We start from the raw sequence: 17,714 nt of genomic DNA, 5'->3' as shown, positions 1-17,714 counted from the left end.
GGTACTTTTTTTTCTTTTTTCTTTGTAGCGAGCAGGCGCAGAGCACGTCGTACGCCGCGGACGCCGCGCATGCGTACTGTCCGGCAGCCGACGCGCGCAGCTGACAGCTGACGTGCCCTCCTTTGCCGTTTGTCTCCCTTTCAGCACCAATTTTCCCGCCTGAGCCAGCGACGAAAGGGGAGCATGCGCAGAAATGCTGGCAGGACGGGGTCGAAGGTGCTGCGACAGTTGGTAGGTGGTCAGTGGATGAGGAGCAACTGTGGAAGGGTGAGGCTACGCGCATGCGCCTTGAGGGAGAGAAGGGTGTTAAATGGGCGAGGGGGATAAATGGGAAATGGAGGGAAATTATGAGATGAAACGCACACACAGATTGAATTTATAGGGTTTTTTTAAAAAAAAAACATGCCTGTGTCTGTATTTGTTTGTAACTACTGTATACATATGTAAAACCATGTTCATTAATTCGCTGTTTTAAAAATACGGTATTATATAGTTTTAGTTTTATTCGTTTTATTTATTATTAAGCTGTTCCTATGAAACATCCTGAAGGTGTTTTTAATATATCAGTACCTTGATCTGTTAATATTACTAGTTTCAATATTTAGCCTCTATGTCACACAACACAGTCTGATGCATCTTTACTCGGAAGTAGGTGCCGCTGAACTCAGTAGGGCAGGCATAGGCAAACTTGGCCCTCCAGATGTTTTGGGACTACAACTCCCATCATCCCTGACCACTGGTCCTGTTAGCTAGGGATGGTGGGAGTTGTAGTCCCAAAACATCTCGAGGGCCGAGTTTGCCTATGCCTGCAGTAGGGTATTCTCCATAGTAGGTGTCTTTAGGATTGCAGCCTTAATATTTGCATGGTACACACTATGCCTTTCAAGCATATGGCTTTCCCCAACGAATCATGGGAACTGTAGTTCTGGACCCCCACAGAGCTATAATTTCCAGCATTATTAACACACTATTAGTCCCTAGTATTCTTTTGGAGAAGTTGTGTGCTTTACATGTATGGTTGTGTATGCAGCCATCACTAATAGGCTACAATATTTGAATACTTCTAAACTTTGGTAGACTTATGGCAAGGCTACTCATGCTGCGCATCCTTGATTTCAGTGGGAGTTAATGCATGAGCGAGTGTACATTGAATTGCAGCCTAACAGTGCACTTCCAAACGTGGTTACTCAAATGTCAGTCCTACTGAGTTCTTCCCAGGGATGTGTACATAGAATTACAATCTTAACAGCTGGACATGATTTGTTTGTAGGGTTGAGGCTAAACTAAAGGAGAATGTCTATCATCACAATACAACTTGGTCAGTGCGGCAACCAGATCGGTCGTGAGGTTTTTGACACCATCTGCACAGACTTCCGCAGTACTCATGGCTTGTGCTCCAAAAAGGAAAACGAGTCCTTCCAGGCAGCCTGCAAAGAGCGGTTCTTCAGCGAGGAGAAACCCAGAGGTATACATACGTAACTTTCTTTGTATGTTCAAACAATGTTCAAGGCAGCTTACAACATGAAAAGAAACTACAACATAGCAAAAAATAGTCATAAACAAGAAACAAAACATTAAAAAACACACAACCATACTGAAAAGTTTCCACATAAATGTCTAAGTATCTAAAATAAAGATGCAAAAATCTACAGCAACAACTTTCCACACCAACAAAAAGCCCTAGCCCAAGAGACTGTTCAGCAACCTCAGCTTTTTTTGTAGCTGGAGTCAGTCCAGCTACAGTCCAGGCCAGATGGAAAAGGCCTGCAAGGCAGGGAGCAGGTCTTCCAGGACTCTCAGCCAAGACTGTCTGACACTGAGAATATGTAAATCCTTCTCGCCCCACACCAATCAAGAGGGCAAATCAACAACCAGAAACGCATCCACTTTGGGTGTGTGGAATTCTGCATGTGATTAGATATTGTAATATCTCAGGGGGTTGTTCCAGGTGAAAGGTTGCGCCCTTGTGCAACCACACTTAAAACAAAAAACAAAGAAGCCTGGAGGAGCAATTTTGGTATAGGGTGGACTTGTTGTTGTTGTTTAGTTGTTTAGTTGGGTCCGACTCTTCGTGACCCCATGGACCATAGCACGCCAGGCACTCCTGTCTTCCACTGCCTCCCGCAGTTTGGTCAAACTCATGTTCGTAGCTTCGAGAACCCTGTCCAACCATCTCGTCCTCTGTCGTCCCCTTCTCCTAGTGCCCTCACACTTTCCCAACATCAGGGTCTTTTCCAAGGATTCTTCTCTTCTCATGAGGTGGCCAAAGTATTGGAGCCTCAGCTTCACGATCTGTCCTTCCAGGGAGCACTCAGGGCTGATTTCCTTAAGAATGGATAGGTTTGATCTTCTTGCAGTCCATGGGACTCTCAAGAGTCTCCTCCAGCACCAAAATTCAAAAGCATCAATTATTCGGCGATCAGCCTTCTTGATGGTCCAGCTCTCACTTCCATACATCACTACTGGGAAAACCATAGCTTTAACTATACGGACCTTTGTCGGCAAGGTGATGTCTCTGCTTTTTAAGATGCTGTCTAGGTTTGTCATTGCTTTTCTCCCAAGAAGCAGGCGTCTTTTAATTTCGTGACTGCTGTCACCATCTGCAGTGATCAAGGAGCCCAAGAAAGTAAAATCTCTCACTGCCTCCATTTCTTCCCCTTCTATTTGCCAGGAGGTGATGGGACCAGTGGCCATGATCTTGGTTTTTTTGATGTTGAGCTTCAGACCATATTTTGCGCTCTCCTCTTTCACCCTCATTAAAAGGTTCTTTAATTCCTCCTCGCTTTCTGCCATCAAGGTTGTGTCATCTGCATATCTGAGGTTGTTGATATTTCTTCCGGCAATCTTAATTCCGGCTTGGGATTCATCTAGTCCAGCCTTTCGCATGATGAATTCTGCATATAAGTTAAATAAGCAGGGAGACAATATACAACCTTGTCGTACTCCTTTCCCAATTTTGAACCAATCAGTTGTTCCATATCCAGTTCTAACTGTAGCTTCTTGTAGCTTTCTCAGGAGACAGATGAGGTGATCAGGCACTCCCATTTCTTTAAGAACTTGCCATAGTTTGCTGTGGTCAACACAGTCAAAGGCTTTTGCATAGTCAATGAAGCAGAAGTAGACTTTTTCTGGAACTCTCTAGCTTTCTCCATAATCCAGCGCATGTTTGCTATTTGGTCTCTGGTTCCTCTGCCCTTTCGAAATCCAGCTTGCACTTCTGGGAGTTCTCGGTCCACATACTGCCTAAGCCTGCCTTGTAGAATTTTAAGCATAACCTTGCTAGCGTGTGAAATGAGTGCAATTGTGCGGTAGTTGGAGCATTCTTTGGCACTGCCCTTCTTTGGAATTGGGATGTAGACTGATCTTCTCCAATCCTCTGGCCATTGCTGAGTTTTCCAAACTTGCTGGCATATTGGGTGTAGCACCTTAACAGCATCATCTTTTAAAATTTTAAACAGTTCAGCTGGAATATCATCACTTCCACTGGCCTTGTTATTAGCAGTGCTTTCTAAGGCCCATTTGACTTCACTCTCCAAGATGTCTGGCTCAAGGTCAGCAACCACACTACCTGGGGTGTACGAGACCTCCATATCTTTCTGGTATAATTCCTCTGTGTATTCTTGCCACCTCTTCTTGATGTCTTCTGCTTCTGTTAGGCCCTTACCACTTTTGTCCTTGATTATGGTAATCTTTGTACGAAATGTTCCTTTCATATCTCCAATTTTCTTGAACAGATCTCTGGTTTTCCCCATTCTATTGTTTTCCTCTATTTCTTTGCATTGCTCATTTAAGAAGACCCTCTTGTCTCTCCTTGCTGTTTTTTGGACTAGGGTGGACTAGCAGGGGCCTAAAGCTGGCCTCTGCACTATTGCAAAAATGAATAACATTGGGAAGGGCCATAGCTTAATAGCAGAGCAACTGCTTTGATTGTGGAGTCAGGTTGAATCCCTGGCATCTCCTGGCAGGGAGAGGCCCTAGCCTGAAAGCCTAGAGAGCTGCTGCCAGTAAGTGGAGGCAATACTGAGCAAGATAGACCAGCAGTCTGATTTGGTCTGTTCTTTTAAGTCACCAATTACCGTGTTTCTCCGAAAATAAGACACCGTCTTATATTTATTTTTTCCTCAAAAAACCCCACTATGGCTTATTTTCAGGGGATGTCTTATTTTTTCCCTCCTCCTGTCGCGGCCGGCATTGCTGCTGCGCCTATTACTATGTCTTATTTTCGGGGTATGGCTTATATTCCTTGAATGCTTAAAAATCCCGCTATGGCTTATTTTATGGCTATGTCTTATTTTCGGAGAAACAGGGTAGTACATGGGAAATTGTGTTTGGCATCGCAGAAGTTGTCCAGTAGGTGTCAGTGGCATTCACACAGCCGCCTTCCATCCAGTGTCTGCAATAACAATGGGTACATTATTTGGGTGCCACATTGAGGGATCCCAAGTCTACATCATTTTACTTTTATTTTCTTCCTCATTAGTGCTGGCTGCCCGGGCTGTCCTGGTTGACATGGAACCTAAAGTGATTGGTCAGACTTTATCAACGGCTTCAAGGTCTGGTACCTGGAACTATGACCATCGGTCCCACTTTTGTCAAAAGCAAGGGTCAGGAAACAACTGGGCAAATGGGTATGTTTGTTTTTATCAAAGGTGCCAAAGAAATTTATCTCTGGGTTTCTAACATTTATAATCCAGCTACAAAACACTCCAAGCTCCTTTTTGTTCTCTTCCCCATCCCAATTTGTGCCACAGCTACTGTGTTCATGGGCCCAAGCACAAAGAAACAATCATGAACTTGGTACAGAAGGAGGCTGAGAAATGTGACCGGCTGAGTGGATTCCTGACGGTTATGAGCATGGCAGGTGGGACAGGATCGGGTCTGGGGACGTTTGTGACAGAAAGCCTGAAAGACACCTATCCCACCTCATTCCTGTTAAACCACGTTATCTGGCCCTACAGAACTGGAGAGGTGAATGCCGTAGCTCTATGATTGGGGGGGGGGTTTGAACCTGGATTTGAAGCATGTGCTCTTTCATCAGAAGCTGCCTTATGCTGTGTTATCTAGCTCAGTATTGTGTGCATTGACTGGCAGCAGCTCTCTAGGGTTTCAAATAAAGGGCCTCTCCCATTCCTACCTGTAGAATGATGCTGGAGATTGAACATGCGGCCATCTTAGTGCAAAGTAATTGCTCTACCGTTGAGCTATATAGATGGAGAAACTGTTGGTGAAGAGGAATGTAGGGTGTTGCCATCCTAGGAGCACTATTCACTGCAGTTTTCTGCAACCTCCTGTATGCATGTCATGTGCTCTGCTTACCCTCCACAAAGCAGTGGTGGTTGGTGCCCATTGGGCTGGTAGGGCAAAAGGCAGAGAAGCCAACAGTAGATGAAGCCAGAGCCAATGCCAACTACAGAGGTACCTTGGTTCTCGAACGTAATCCGTTCTGGAAGTCCATTCGACTTCCGAAACATTCGAAAACCAAGGGGCAGCTTCCGATTGGTGCAGGTGCCCCGGAAACAATAGCCGACAGCCACATCGGATGTTCGGCTTCTGAAAACCATTTGAAAGCTGGAACACTTCTGGGTTTTCGGCGTTTGGGAGCTGAAATGTTCGAGTGCCAAGGCATTCGAGAACCAAGTTTCCACTCTGGTTTTGACCTCACTGCTGAGCTCTACAAAGGCAATAATGAGCGTAGGGAGGAGGAAGATGGCAGCCAGTGCCATTCCCTGGGCTGGAGGCAAGTAAGGAGGCAAGCAGGTGGGAACTGGCTGAGTTCAGACTCAAGTTTGTGGGGCAGTGCCCCATTTACCCTAATAGACCAACCTCAGTTGCCCCACGGACAGCAAATCCCCTCCGGTGAGATCATCTCCATGTGGAAAACTGTAACACCCACTCCCTGTTTCCCCCCCTGCATTTCCAGGTTATTGTTCAAAACTACAACTCTGTCCTGACCCTCTCACACTTGTATCAGTCTTCGGATGCCCTCCTGGTTCATGAGAACGATGCCATCCACAAGATCTGTGCTCAGCTAATGAACATAAAGCAGATATCTTTTCAGGATGTAAATCGAGTCATCGCCCATCAGCTGGGGAGCGTCTTCCAGCCGGCTTACTCCTCTGAAAGTGCCGCTTGCTACAGCAGAAGCCCCCTAGGTATCTGGTGTTAACTGCAGTTCTAGCACTGTCCTCCTGCTCTTGATGTTTTCAGTGGATTGCAAAGTAGTCCATATAAGTTACTAGCCTACAAACATTCTCATTAGTCTGTCAAGTAACCATCCATGTATACATGCTAAGATAAATGGAAAGGACATTTTGTAAACTCATCAGACCAGAGACCTTATCTTTCCAGAGAAAAACAAAAAAAAGTAGATGTTCAACATGAGCAAATGCAGTCCTCTCTCTCTCTGACACACATGTTAAACCTTCATTTCTGTCTTGTCTCCTCCTCAGGAGATCTAATGGAAGCTCTAGTCCCCCACCCTGAGTTCAAGATGCTGGGTCTCCGGAACATTCCTCAGATGTCCGAAAACTCCCTTGCCTACAGCACCTTTGCGTGGCCCGGGCTTCTGAAGCACCTGAGGCAGATGCTCATTGCGAATGCCAAAATGGAGGAAGGTAAGAACTGCAGGTGAACTGCAGCTGAAGCAGGTTGAACAATGTATACCCAGAGTTGCATATGGGCAGGAGGTGGTCCTTAAGACCAGGTCTTGACTAAAATTCAGTAGGGCTGCCAGGAATTAATAATAATAATAATAATAATAATAAATAAATAAATAAATAAATAATAAATTTTTATTTATACCCCACCCTCCCTAGTCAAAACCGGGCTCAGGGAGGCTGACACCAGTAAAATTACAGTAAGACGTAAAAGAAAGAAAAAAATTAAAGTACGGGTTAAAATACAGTTTAAATTTTAACATGCAGCCTCATTTTAAAGTAGCCCAAATCAAAACCATAAGGGAGGAAAACACAGAGGTCAGACTGAGTCCAGCTCAAAGGCCAGGTGGAACAGCTCCGTCTTGCAGGCCCTGCAGAAAGATGTCAAATCCCCCAGGGCCCTGGTCTCCTGTGAGAGAGTGTTCCACCAAATCGGGGCCAGTGCTGAAAAGGCACTGGCCCTAGTTGAGACCAATGTAACCACCTTATGGCTCGGGATCTCCAAAATGTTGTTCTTTGTGGACCTTAAGGTCCTCCGCAGGGCATACCAGGAGAGGCGGTCCCATAGGTACAAATGGGGGGGGCGGTTCTGGCCTAAAATTGCCCTCCCTGCTATAAACTGGAGTAGGAAATCTCAGGACTGCGGGACCATACTCCTCCGCACAGGGCACACTCCTCATCAGCCCTGCTGTGTGCCGTCTGGCTGGACTCCCAAGTGTTGAGACATTCCTCTTCACTTTTCTGTTTGCAGGGATTGATTGGCAAGTGAGGCCCCCGGTGCCTGGACTCCCTGCATCAGAAAAACAGTCTCTAAACAGGACAGCTCGTTTTAACACCTCCATCGCCAACCTGGTTACCTTGCGAGGAAAAGATGTACAAAACACGGATCTAGGTGAGAAATAGTTGCAGGGTGGCTGCAATAGAAGATTCCTCTCTTAGGTAGTGACACCGGGAGGGAGTTTTATGATAACCACAAAGAATGTCCTATCTCTTACACTTGCCTGAATCCACAGTGTGCATCACTGCTCCTGAAATTCATGAATGGGATGAGACAGGCGTGGAATAAGATAGTGACTGATTTTTTTTAACACTTTGTTGATTATTGTAGGAGGATTCCAAGAGCCTGCCTTGTATACTTCCTGGCTAAATGCTCAAGATGCCTTGACCATTTGGAAGACACCAAGAGCTTTTAATAAATACGAGAAGTCTGCTTCTTTGGTCAGCAACAGCCAGTTTTTGCTGAAGCCTGTGGACAGCGTAGTGGGGAAGGCCTGGAAAATGTTTGCTTCAAAGTAAGTGGGAGAAGACAGGTTGTCATCTCAGACTTTGCCGTGTGCACAGGGCATGGAGTAAGTGGAAGCAAATAAACCAGAGGGAGAGATGGGAAGCAGGAGTACTTCCTCCTTCACTTCTGTTTGAGAAAGGAACTTATTTTGCTTCCTTCTCTCCCTGAACCGTTTCCATCCCAACTGGTCATTATAAGAACTTGGAAACTCTGAGAGTTGGCTTGTTTTCCTCTTCCCTCTCCTTCCCTTTTTTTCCTTTCGGGTTAAGTTTTTTAGATTGTAAGCTTAAAGTAAGTACTTTTCTATTGATCTGTAGTTACTTTTTAATTGATCCATAAGCTGCACATTCGGCTGAAGAGTTTGGTAAAAATGCTATAGATAATTGAAATCTGTGGAACTAACTTGACTAACTGAACTGCTGCTTTCAATGCAATTTAGTCGCAGCTGATTTTAGCTGGATTGATGCCTCTTGCTCACCAAAACCTCTTGTTCATTCCACACACAGGGCTTACGTGCACCAGTACACAAAGTTTGGGATTGAAGAGGAAGACTTTATGGACTGTTTCACAACTCTGGAACAAGTCATTGCTAGCTACACCAACCTCTGATTTTCAAATTCATCCTTGGCCAGGAGGGGACAGCATTAGCTGTGCAGATCTAAAATCCTGGCAAGAGGCCTTAAAACTGGGAAATCTTGTGAATAATTGAATGTAGAATGAGGACTCTTTACATGCCATCCCAGGCAAGTGCACCACTCCAGCCATCTTTCAAAGACAGGAGCTTTCCATGCAAACAAAGCTTCTGAGGGAGTTCAAGCTTTCAATGGGGAATGTAGATTTATACGCACATTCATTTCATCCCTTTACCAGCATATAGACTTTGTACAATCTAAATTGCATGTGTTTTGTATATAAAGTAATTTTATTTTCTGATGATGTTGTCTGTATGCTGTGTACTCATTATTGGTACCTCACATTCTGTAACTTGCTCTGGCACCTTACAAGAGGCTGTGTCATTTTATCCCTCCAGCAGCCACATGGAATAGGTTAGTTTGAGAGATGATGACTGACCTCGCTTTGTGGCTGAAGTTGGAATCTTAATGCTTGTCTCCTGTGCAAGTTTAACACCTCCACTACACCCGCATTAGATCTCAAGATGTGTGAGGGCCATATTTTGGTTTGTGTGTTTGTTTGTTTGTTTAAGTTACTAGTTGTGATAGAGAGACAGGTTGGGGATAAGGAGATTCCTGTTGACTTCTGCGGTTAAAAGGACCTCCATACACACTTGTGGATGTTTTCACACATGCACTCTTCAAAGAGTTTGCAACATTTGAACACACAGCACTACAACTGATGTCCACAGTGGTACATTAATTACCTTTCCCTTACCTGATCAGAAGTTGTGTGTAATAACTCCTCTGTACGGAGGAAAGTTTGTAGACTTATGCGTTTAAAAATAAACCACAAGATGGTGCTGTTGTTCAGCCCACCAGGCACTGATTTGGTCTACCTGACACCAAGGAATCTCAACATTTCCCAACTCATACAGGAAGCAAGCAAGCTGTGCCTGTCCAGGTGACATTGGATTCCCAACTCCCATCTTGGATAACCATTGGCTCTGCTGACTTAGGCTGATGGGACTTGGGAGGCCAACATCTGAAAGGTCAGAACTTGCCCACCCCTGAATTACACGGTGCAAGTTCGGGTTGTCATATTTTGAAGAGCAAAGAAAGAGGACACATTTGCCGACTTCTACTTTTAACTATACTGTAGAACGCTATGACGACACTCATTTTACATATCCATGAAAAATAGGACGTGTCCCGGAAAAAAAGAGGACATATGGCAACCCTAGTTCAAGTCTGGGTGGGGAAATTTGTCCTCCAGGTGCTCCCAAGCCTACAAATCCCATCAGCCTCTGCAGTGGTGCCCAGCAATATCTGAAGGGTTGCAGGTTCCTGGCCGCTGCAGGAAGTGATACTGATTCCACCCTGATGGTACATTTGGCGCCTGCTAAATATTTGCACAGCAACGCCTTCTCTATTGTGCAGTGCTCCAGGTGTTCTAGGCTGCAACTCCAAATCATCCCTGATCATTGGCCACGCTGATGGGAGTGGTAGTTTGCCAACCTGGTGCCCTCCATATGTTGCTGAATGCTGAGACAGTACGTACCCACCAGTATTTTTCTGGCACTTTGAAGAGCAATGCCTTGTAAAAGGTCCTTGCCCTGACGAGTTTACAATACACATTTCAACCAGGAGGAGATAAAGGCTTCAGTGTGGCTACAGAGCATGGGGGGGGGGAGTGTCCTATGGCCCTCCAGGTGCTGTTGAACTCCAACTCCCAGCAGCCTCAGCCAACATTGCTAATGCTGAGGGGTGGTAAGAATTGTAGTCTGGAGGGCCACAAGTTCCTATAGTGCTATAGTTGTGAATACATCAGGAAAGAACAGACCTTTTTTGTTTGTTTAAATGGTGGAAGTCCTCCAGATTTTTTCACGCAACGAAAAGTCCCCTCTCTTCATTTCAGTAGCCTAAATTAGGTGGGAAAAATAATGTTGTTGTGGCTATTGTTCAACACACATTGAAAGCACAGAGCTTCTCCCAAACAACCCTGGGAACTGTAGTTTGGAGTGGACGCCCTATAGTGGGGGCTACAGTTTCCAAGAGTCTTTGGGGAAGCCCTATGGGTTAAACATGAATGCACTTTAAATGTAGGGTGTGGCTCTGCCCTCAAAGCACCCAGAGATAGATGTACTGGTAGACCGTCCCAATCCAGAACAGTGACCAAGGGGTAAAAAAGCATGTGTGGTTAAGAACCGCTGTTTCGTGTTCTCTTCCGTCTCTTTTCCAAGTAGCCTGGCACTTTGACTGATGAAAGCCGCGCCCTGGGAGCAGCTGTTTACTCTTCTGGGGGAAAGGGTACCTCCGTTCTGCTGAGTCACAGATCCAAATGACAAACTTATTATGCCATTAGGAAAATGACCTGCGGGGAGGGAGGGGAGCTGGATAGGCAGCAGTGCCTGAATTTAAAACAAAAATATGGGATGGGGAACAGATGAGAAGCAAAAATTTCTTTAAGAGACGAATGCAAGATAGTAACATCTTTGGTGGAACCTTGACACAGAGCCTTTGGGGGATAAAACATGGTGGAATCACTACAGGGAAGAAATGTGACGTCCACAGAACCATGCAGCGACCCATTTACTGAGTCAAACCCTTGAGGCATCTAGTTCATTACTATCTACACTGAGATGCAATGTGGCTTTTCAGGGTTTCAAGGCAGGGGACACTCCCAGCCCTGCTTGGTTATGCTAGGGATTGAAAATGGGATGTTCTGCACGCAAAGCAGGTGGTTGGACTAAATGACCCCTGGGGTCCCTCCCCAACTCTAGAATTCTATGATTCTGTATATTGGGAGGGCCAAAGGTTCCCCACACCTGGTCAACAATGGCAGTGGCTCTCCAGGAGATGCATGGGATGGAACTTGGGACCTTCTGCATGCAAAGCAGATGCTCTGCCACTGAGCTACAGCCCTTCGTCCCTGGCCCTCCTGATGTAGCTGATTATATATACTGCAGCGCCATAAAGCCACACAATGTTATTTATTTAATGGACTCCTAGCCTACCTTTTGAGGGGGTATACCCCTCCCGACGTCAAATAAATAAAACCCGTTGAAATCCAACAATTTAAAATAGCAGTAAAAACAATCAACACTCTGCAGATTAACAGCTTTTAAACGTAACAGCCACAAAAAAGCACTAGAAAGCTGACACGCTCACACACACTGCAATGCCCCCTCAAGGCCATAAAAAGCTACCCCAGTTTAACACCCACCTGCCCCATGGCTGTTTAAAAGGTGCAGGAAACCCATATGCCCACCCACACGAAAAATTTAAGCTGGTAGGCCACTCTGTCGGAATGCACTCCTGGGGGGGGACGGCAGACCCCCAGTACCTCTGAGCATACCCAGGAAGGCACATATCTGGAATGACATTCCCTTCATCCCAGAGTGCCTCTCTGTGACACTCCTCCTTGGAAAAATGCACACAGGTCTTCTGGCATTTCGCAGCAAGAAGAACAAGACATCTGTAGGTCTAAACTACATTTTATTCACACTTTATACAGAGGATCCATAATCATGTCTGTGTTCTCCAGCTCAGGTAGGACAAGACCTAAAACATACACTGCAGAAGTGAAAGTACAATCCAATAACACTCTCAGACGGAAGAGATAAGACAGTCTTCCGTTCCCACACTCTTCTCAGACAACTAATGTGATTCATACCAATCACACTACCCAGCATCGGGTACACAAAATCCTAACACACTCTTCTATCTCGTCACTAGAGAGGCCTATAAAAACACCTGCAAGGTCACTATGAACCATTCCAATTCAGCACCTGTTACTCAAAAGGGGGAAAACAGTCTCGCCTCAGATTAGCACTGACCTGGAGTTTTGTTGCTTTTTTTATTGCTCAGAAATTTGCATAAAAACCGGCCTCTCTTTTCTCTCTGTGAATTATCTCTTCCTGTGACTCATTCCCCACCTAGAGTTTCTCCTGCCCATGGCTGCCTCTCCCCAGTTCTTTCTACATGAGGGGGGCACAGGCCTAGGCCAGGGGTTCCCAACAAAATTTTCTCGAGGACCCCTCATCGAGCCGCTATTGTGACAAGGACCCCCATTAATTCCTAATCCTAAAATTAAAAAGTGAGAGCCAAATTAAGAGTCTTTTTATATTTTATATTTATACGTTTTTTACAGTTCTTCCTCTTCATCTGTAGGCCTTTGTCATTTTAACGAACCACTTTTTAACCAACGGTTCATTTTTAACTACGCAAACTGTAGCTTCCACGAAAAACAACGCTTTGTTTACAAACACTACTGTTTTGCAAAGAGGCAGCACGCGCCAGGGAGGAGGGAGGGGAATGGAGAAGACAGGGTACCTGCGCAGTAGCGCACAAATGAAGCCGACGCGTGCAAAGCATCTTGGGGAGGTGAGCGTTAGTAGAATGTGCGCGCTGCCTCTTTGCAAAACAGTAGTGTTTGTAAAGCGCCACCTAACGGCATACAGCAGAACTACTGCCTCTATCTAATTCTAGTTTTGCGCTAGACTCTGCTCATGCAGGAAGCGGCCAAAACAAAAAATCTGTTATCATACGAAATATATTTAATCTGGCATAGCTCGCGGACCCCTGGGGGTCCCCGGACCACCTGTTGGGAACCACTGGCCTAGGCTGATGAAAGAAGCTAAAGAGACAGAGAAACTGGTTCATATGCAAGCAACCAAGGATGCCTAAGAAGTGATGCTGGATTGGGCCAATGGCCCATCTAGTCCAGCATCCTGTTCTTACAGCGAGCAACCATATACCTCAATGGGAAGTCCTCAAACACGATCCAACAGCATCTCTCCTGTCCTACGGTTTCCAGCAACTGGTATTCAGAAGCAACACGGCCTCTAACCATGGAGGCAGAACATTACCATCTTGGCTGGTAGGCCTCCACGAATTTGTCCAATCCTTCTGCAGAAGCGAGTTCCATTGTTTAACTGTGCACATTTCCTCTCTCTGTTATTCCTCCTCTGGTCACTGCTGTGGATTTGCAACCTGATTGATGGTCTCCAGGCACTGCGGTCATCTGAAAGGGATTCCCGAAAGGGTCAATGGCACCAGCCTTCGAATCACATTTGCAAACTTCTTTGTAACGCAGAGTTGGCCTGCCAATACTGCATGTATATCCAAGGCAGTGCAGATGTCGCTGAGACAGGACTGCACAGTCCGTGCTGGGTATGAGCTTGGGAGAGCACATCTTTGTTTGAGACTCTGTCCTGCCATGTGATGCCCAAAAACTTCCCGATGGAGCCCATGCGCTCCTGTATCAGTCACTACAGCCACAGCAGGCGCTGTAACTCTCCAATGATTTTCTTCACCTCCAAAGGAACACTCACCCATTGTATCCAGAGAACGATGGATGCCAACAGGCATGAATACTTTCTTTTAACTGCCCTAAATCTTCAGCTTCATTGGATTTTCATGAGTTATGAGTGTTATGAGAGAGTGTGCTATTTTTGTAGAAAAAGAGGTACCAGAACTCACCATCAACACCTCCCTCCTTCTCCTACAATGGAAATGGTGCCCAGCTGAGAGGTGCCGGAACTGAGCCTTGGAGAGGGAGAATAACTTTTCCCTACCTACTTTCTCCATGGCACGCCATTCAAAATTTTATAAACTTCTATCAGATCATCTCTCACTTGCCTTTTCTTAAACTAAAAAGGTCCCAAATGCTGCAAGCTTTCCTCATTGGGAAGTTGCTCCATACTCGTGATAATATTGCTTACCATTTTCTGAATATTTCCCAGCTTTACAATGGCAAGTTCCTAAGTCTTCATTGGCTGCAAAGATATGCTTGGAAATGTATGGGACACGACATGCCCGTTATCACTCAATATATCAGAAGCCATAAAGGTGGCTAAACAAGATCCGCACAGATTAAGTGCAACAGAGGTTCAAGTAGTTGCCTCTTCTCCGTGATAGAATTGCTCCCAGGCTCCAAATTAACCGGGGGAAAATAATAATAAATTACAATCAAATTGCTTTGAAAACAACCAAACAGGCAAAACGCTTGGAAAAATAATAAAACTGATGCAAATTTGCTTGAATTATACAGGTCACAGAGTTCAGGCTTTTGTTGCTTAGAAATTGGGAGTGCTGCGTGCAACACTTTAATTGATGCCAGGCCCTATATTTTGTGATCAAAGCCTGTTCTTTCAGCAACGCCCTGGGGGGCATAAAAAAATTCCTTCTCACCTGACCATTCCCCAACTCTGAGGTGTGTCTCCTAAGGGCAATTACGAAAGTATCATCGAGTGAACAAGTTTCACCTTTCTCTGTCTCCTTTCAGCACCAAAGGGAACACTCTCAGTTTATCACCCTAGAGATAGTGGGTTGTTGGGGAAAGAGGGAAAAAAGCACACAGTTATATTCCTCAAGAGAATGGGGTGGGGGAGCGAGAAAAGCCAGATCTCTTACGCAAGGGAACGGCTCTTAACGTCTAAACAGGGCGGGAAAGTGACGTTATCGGGAGAGGGATGGTGACCTTTGGAGCAGAGCAAAGAACGTAACTCAAGGCATTTAGAAACAGGCCATCGATTCGTGCAAAGGTCACTGTTTGCGTTGAAAGACATGGCCTGCCTGACCGTTTTGTCATCTCGATCCCTACAAATTTGCTTACACTATTAGCCCACCCTCTCACCAACCCCCTTGTGTTCAAGTGTTTGGGAGCATTCCCAGTTTATACATGTGTTTGGTGCCCCAGAGAGCTGCAAAAACTGACCACCAGGCAATGTCGGCTACGACCGAAGGGGAATGTTGTGCAACATTATTCAAATCGAGGAGTGTTCTCTTGACAGTCCTTATAACAGTAAATATCTGTAAAGTTGGGTACCGTAAGGTTACGAGATCTTGAATCAGGGCCCTTGTTTCCATCAACATTTAACTCCATTCTCATTTTTAAAAAAGGCTTGGGAAAAGCAAAACCCACACACAAAAGGTTGCTCTGAGGATAAAATGTGTGTGTGTGTGTGTGTGTGTGTGTGTGTACTTTATACAGTGCTTTTTGCGCGACTGTACTCACCAATATGGAATAGTCAATGGCAGCCATTTTGTTATGGAACCCATGACACTTTAAAATAGAAGTACCGGCACCTTGTGGTTTTTTTTTTAACCTTATATATATCTGAGTATGTGGGAGAGGGTCTATCTTTTTAAAATCATTTACAAGCTGCTTATTTTCTTTTAAACACACCCTTCAGATATGACACTTTAAGCTCCTCAGAGGAAAGTTATGTGTGCGTGTAAATGTTATGAATGGATATCACGTTTAAAGAAATATGTGCCTTTACTCCAGAACTGAGCACATCAGTTTGTACACCATGGTGCTTCTTTTCACCACGTAACTTTTATAAGGAAATCTGAGGTATTTTATATACGAACGCATAGGCCACACTGGCTTCATGGCTCGCAAGGGATTCTTTATGACCCTTGTTGAGGGGAAAATATGGATATGTCACACACATTCAAGCAGTTCAAAAGACCAGCACCTAAATGTGAACTTTTCTAGACATGAGCCACATACATGGTTGGCCACAAATGAGTGTAAGAATGTAGGCTATAATGATGTGTTTCTCAAGCCCACAGGTGACCAAGTCCTAAACACATTCATAGATGGAGGGAAATTTTTCCAGGAAGAGAGGAAAGTTCTGAGGTAAAACTGTGCTTCCAGTTTTTCTTATCAGTAGCAGTTTCAAAACATACTCTGAAGGAAAGCCCTTCCCTTCTAGAATCCTCACAAAACTCAATCAAGATTTAATTCAATTATTTATTTTACCCTTTCTTCTGCTACCCTGATTTAGATTGTAAGCTGCTTGCAGACAGAGACCTACCTGTCTGTTCAACACATGGATTTTTTTCTTAATTGCTTGATGGGGCAAAACAAATTCTGCAATGCTCCACATACAAAAATAAGTATATTTTTTGAAAGAAAAAAAATCACACGCACATGGATGCAGATCATATCCAACTGGAGTCATCTCCCACAGAGTATGGTGGACCTAGGAAGAGGACCATATCTCTGCTGCTTAATTTTGCGGTTTTAAATCTCATAGTATCTGCCCAGATAGCCTTAAACGTATATCTGGAAGCAAGCCCCTGCCATCATATAAAGAGGGAAATGTAACCAAGAAAATAAAGTAGGACAGACTGAACACAGCTATTGCCTTCAGGGCTCTTGTAGGAGGGGACACAGTGTGTGCAGGAGAAACCTCAGGTGTGGGATCACCCCCATTTCCCCCATCAGTTGTCTGAATCACCTTCAGCTTATCCCACAGGGTATTGTACCAGTGTGAGCTGTTAAAAATGGGGTGCTTTAAATTTCCTTTGGAAGCCCTGGCTTAGACCCCAAGTCATGGAGGGTGGCAATCTGCACTTGCACAGTGAAGGAAATTTATTTTTCACATGCCCTGGAGCACTTCCATTATCTTTTAAAATTCCACATGGTTCTAGGACTAAGCTTTGCCACTGTGATACCATTTAAGCCTTGAGCAAAATGGTAATTGCTTAAAAAAAAAAAACCACCCCAGTCACACAGGTCAATCCAATCCATGTTACACTAGCCATCGAGTCTTGTGGATTTCAATTATCTAGTAAAAGTCAAGCTGGTCCAAAATACAAAATCCCTTATGATTCACAATGACCAGGAACTCTCAATTTATGCACAAACAGCAGAACACTCTTTCTCACACACTCACACACATATATTAATTTGGTATTCATACATTCTTACCCCTTGACCTCCTAGGATAGGGATACACTATAAATGCAAAATAAAAAAATTCCTTCAGTAGCACCTTAAAGACCAACTAAGTTTATATTTTGGTATGAGCTTTCGTGTGCATGCACACTTCTTCAGATACACTATAAATGCAGTAAGTGTTGGGTAGCAGCCTGAATAAACAAGCATACCGGTAAGGCAGACACACAAAGATTCGCAATTTACAGAGCCACAATCAAAATGTGCTTGAAATGAATCAATCTTACCACCAAAAATTAGGTTTTCTCTTTTTTTTATTTGACCAACCAGCAAAGCATTTGTTTGCATTTAAGTTTTGAAAATCTTTCATCTTTTTACTGTGTCATTGGAGAAGCATCCTTTGCCCACCCAACTCTCAATCAGAAAGAGGCACAATAACCCAATATAGCATCATATAAGATCTATAC

General features: G+C 44.6%; 1 protein-coding gene across 2 annotated transcripts; it reads left to right on the top strand.

Annotated features, from left to right (window-relative positions):
• Nucleotides 1-46: 46 nt before the first annotated feature.
• TUBD1 (tubulin delta 1) lies at nt 47-11,232 on the top strand. Of its 2 annotated transcripts, XM_035140030.2 has the most exons (9): nt 48-267; nt 1,271-1,465; nt 4,481-4,628; nt 4,752-4,968; nt 5,921-6,152; nt 6,450-6,614; nt 7,408-7,548; nt 7,765-7,948; nt 8,448-11,230. In XM_035140030.2, exons 2-9 carry the CDS (start codon nt 1,294-1,296, stop codon nt 8,548-8,550), a joined length of 1,362 nt encoding a protein of 453 aa, XP_034995921.2. In that variant the 5' UTR covers nt 48-267; nt 1,271-1,293; the 3' UTR covers nt 8,551-11,230. The 2 variants fall into 2 exon arrangements, with proteins under 2 accessions (XP_060139030.1, XP_034995921.2); XM_060283047.1 differs by lacking the exon at nt 7,408-7,548 and having other exon boundaries at nt 47-267; nt 8,448-11,232.
• The last annotated feature ends 6,482 nt before the right edge of the window (nt 11,233-17,714 follow it).

Source organism: Zootoca vivipara, chromosome 15, assembly GCF_963506605.1.
Source record: "Zootoca vivipara chromosome 15, rZooViv1.1, whole genome shotgun sequence".
Taxonomy (NCBI): Eukaryota; Metazoa; Chordata; class Lepidosauria; order Squamata; family Lacertidae; genus Zootoca; species Zootoca vivipara.
Note: the sequence above shows the minus strand (reverse complement) of the source record. Positions and strands in the feature narration are given on the sequence as shown.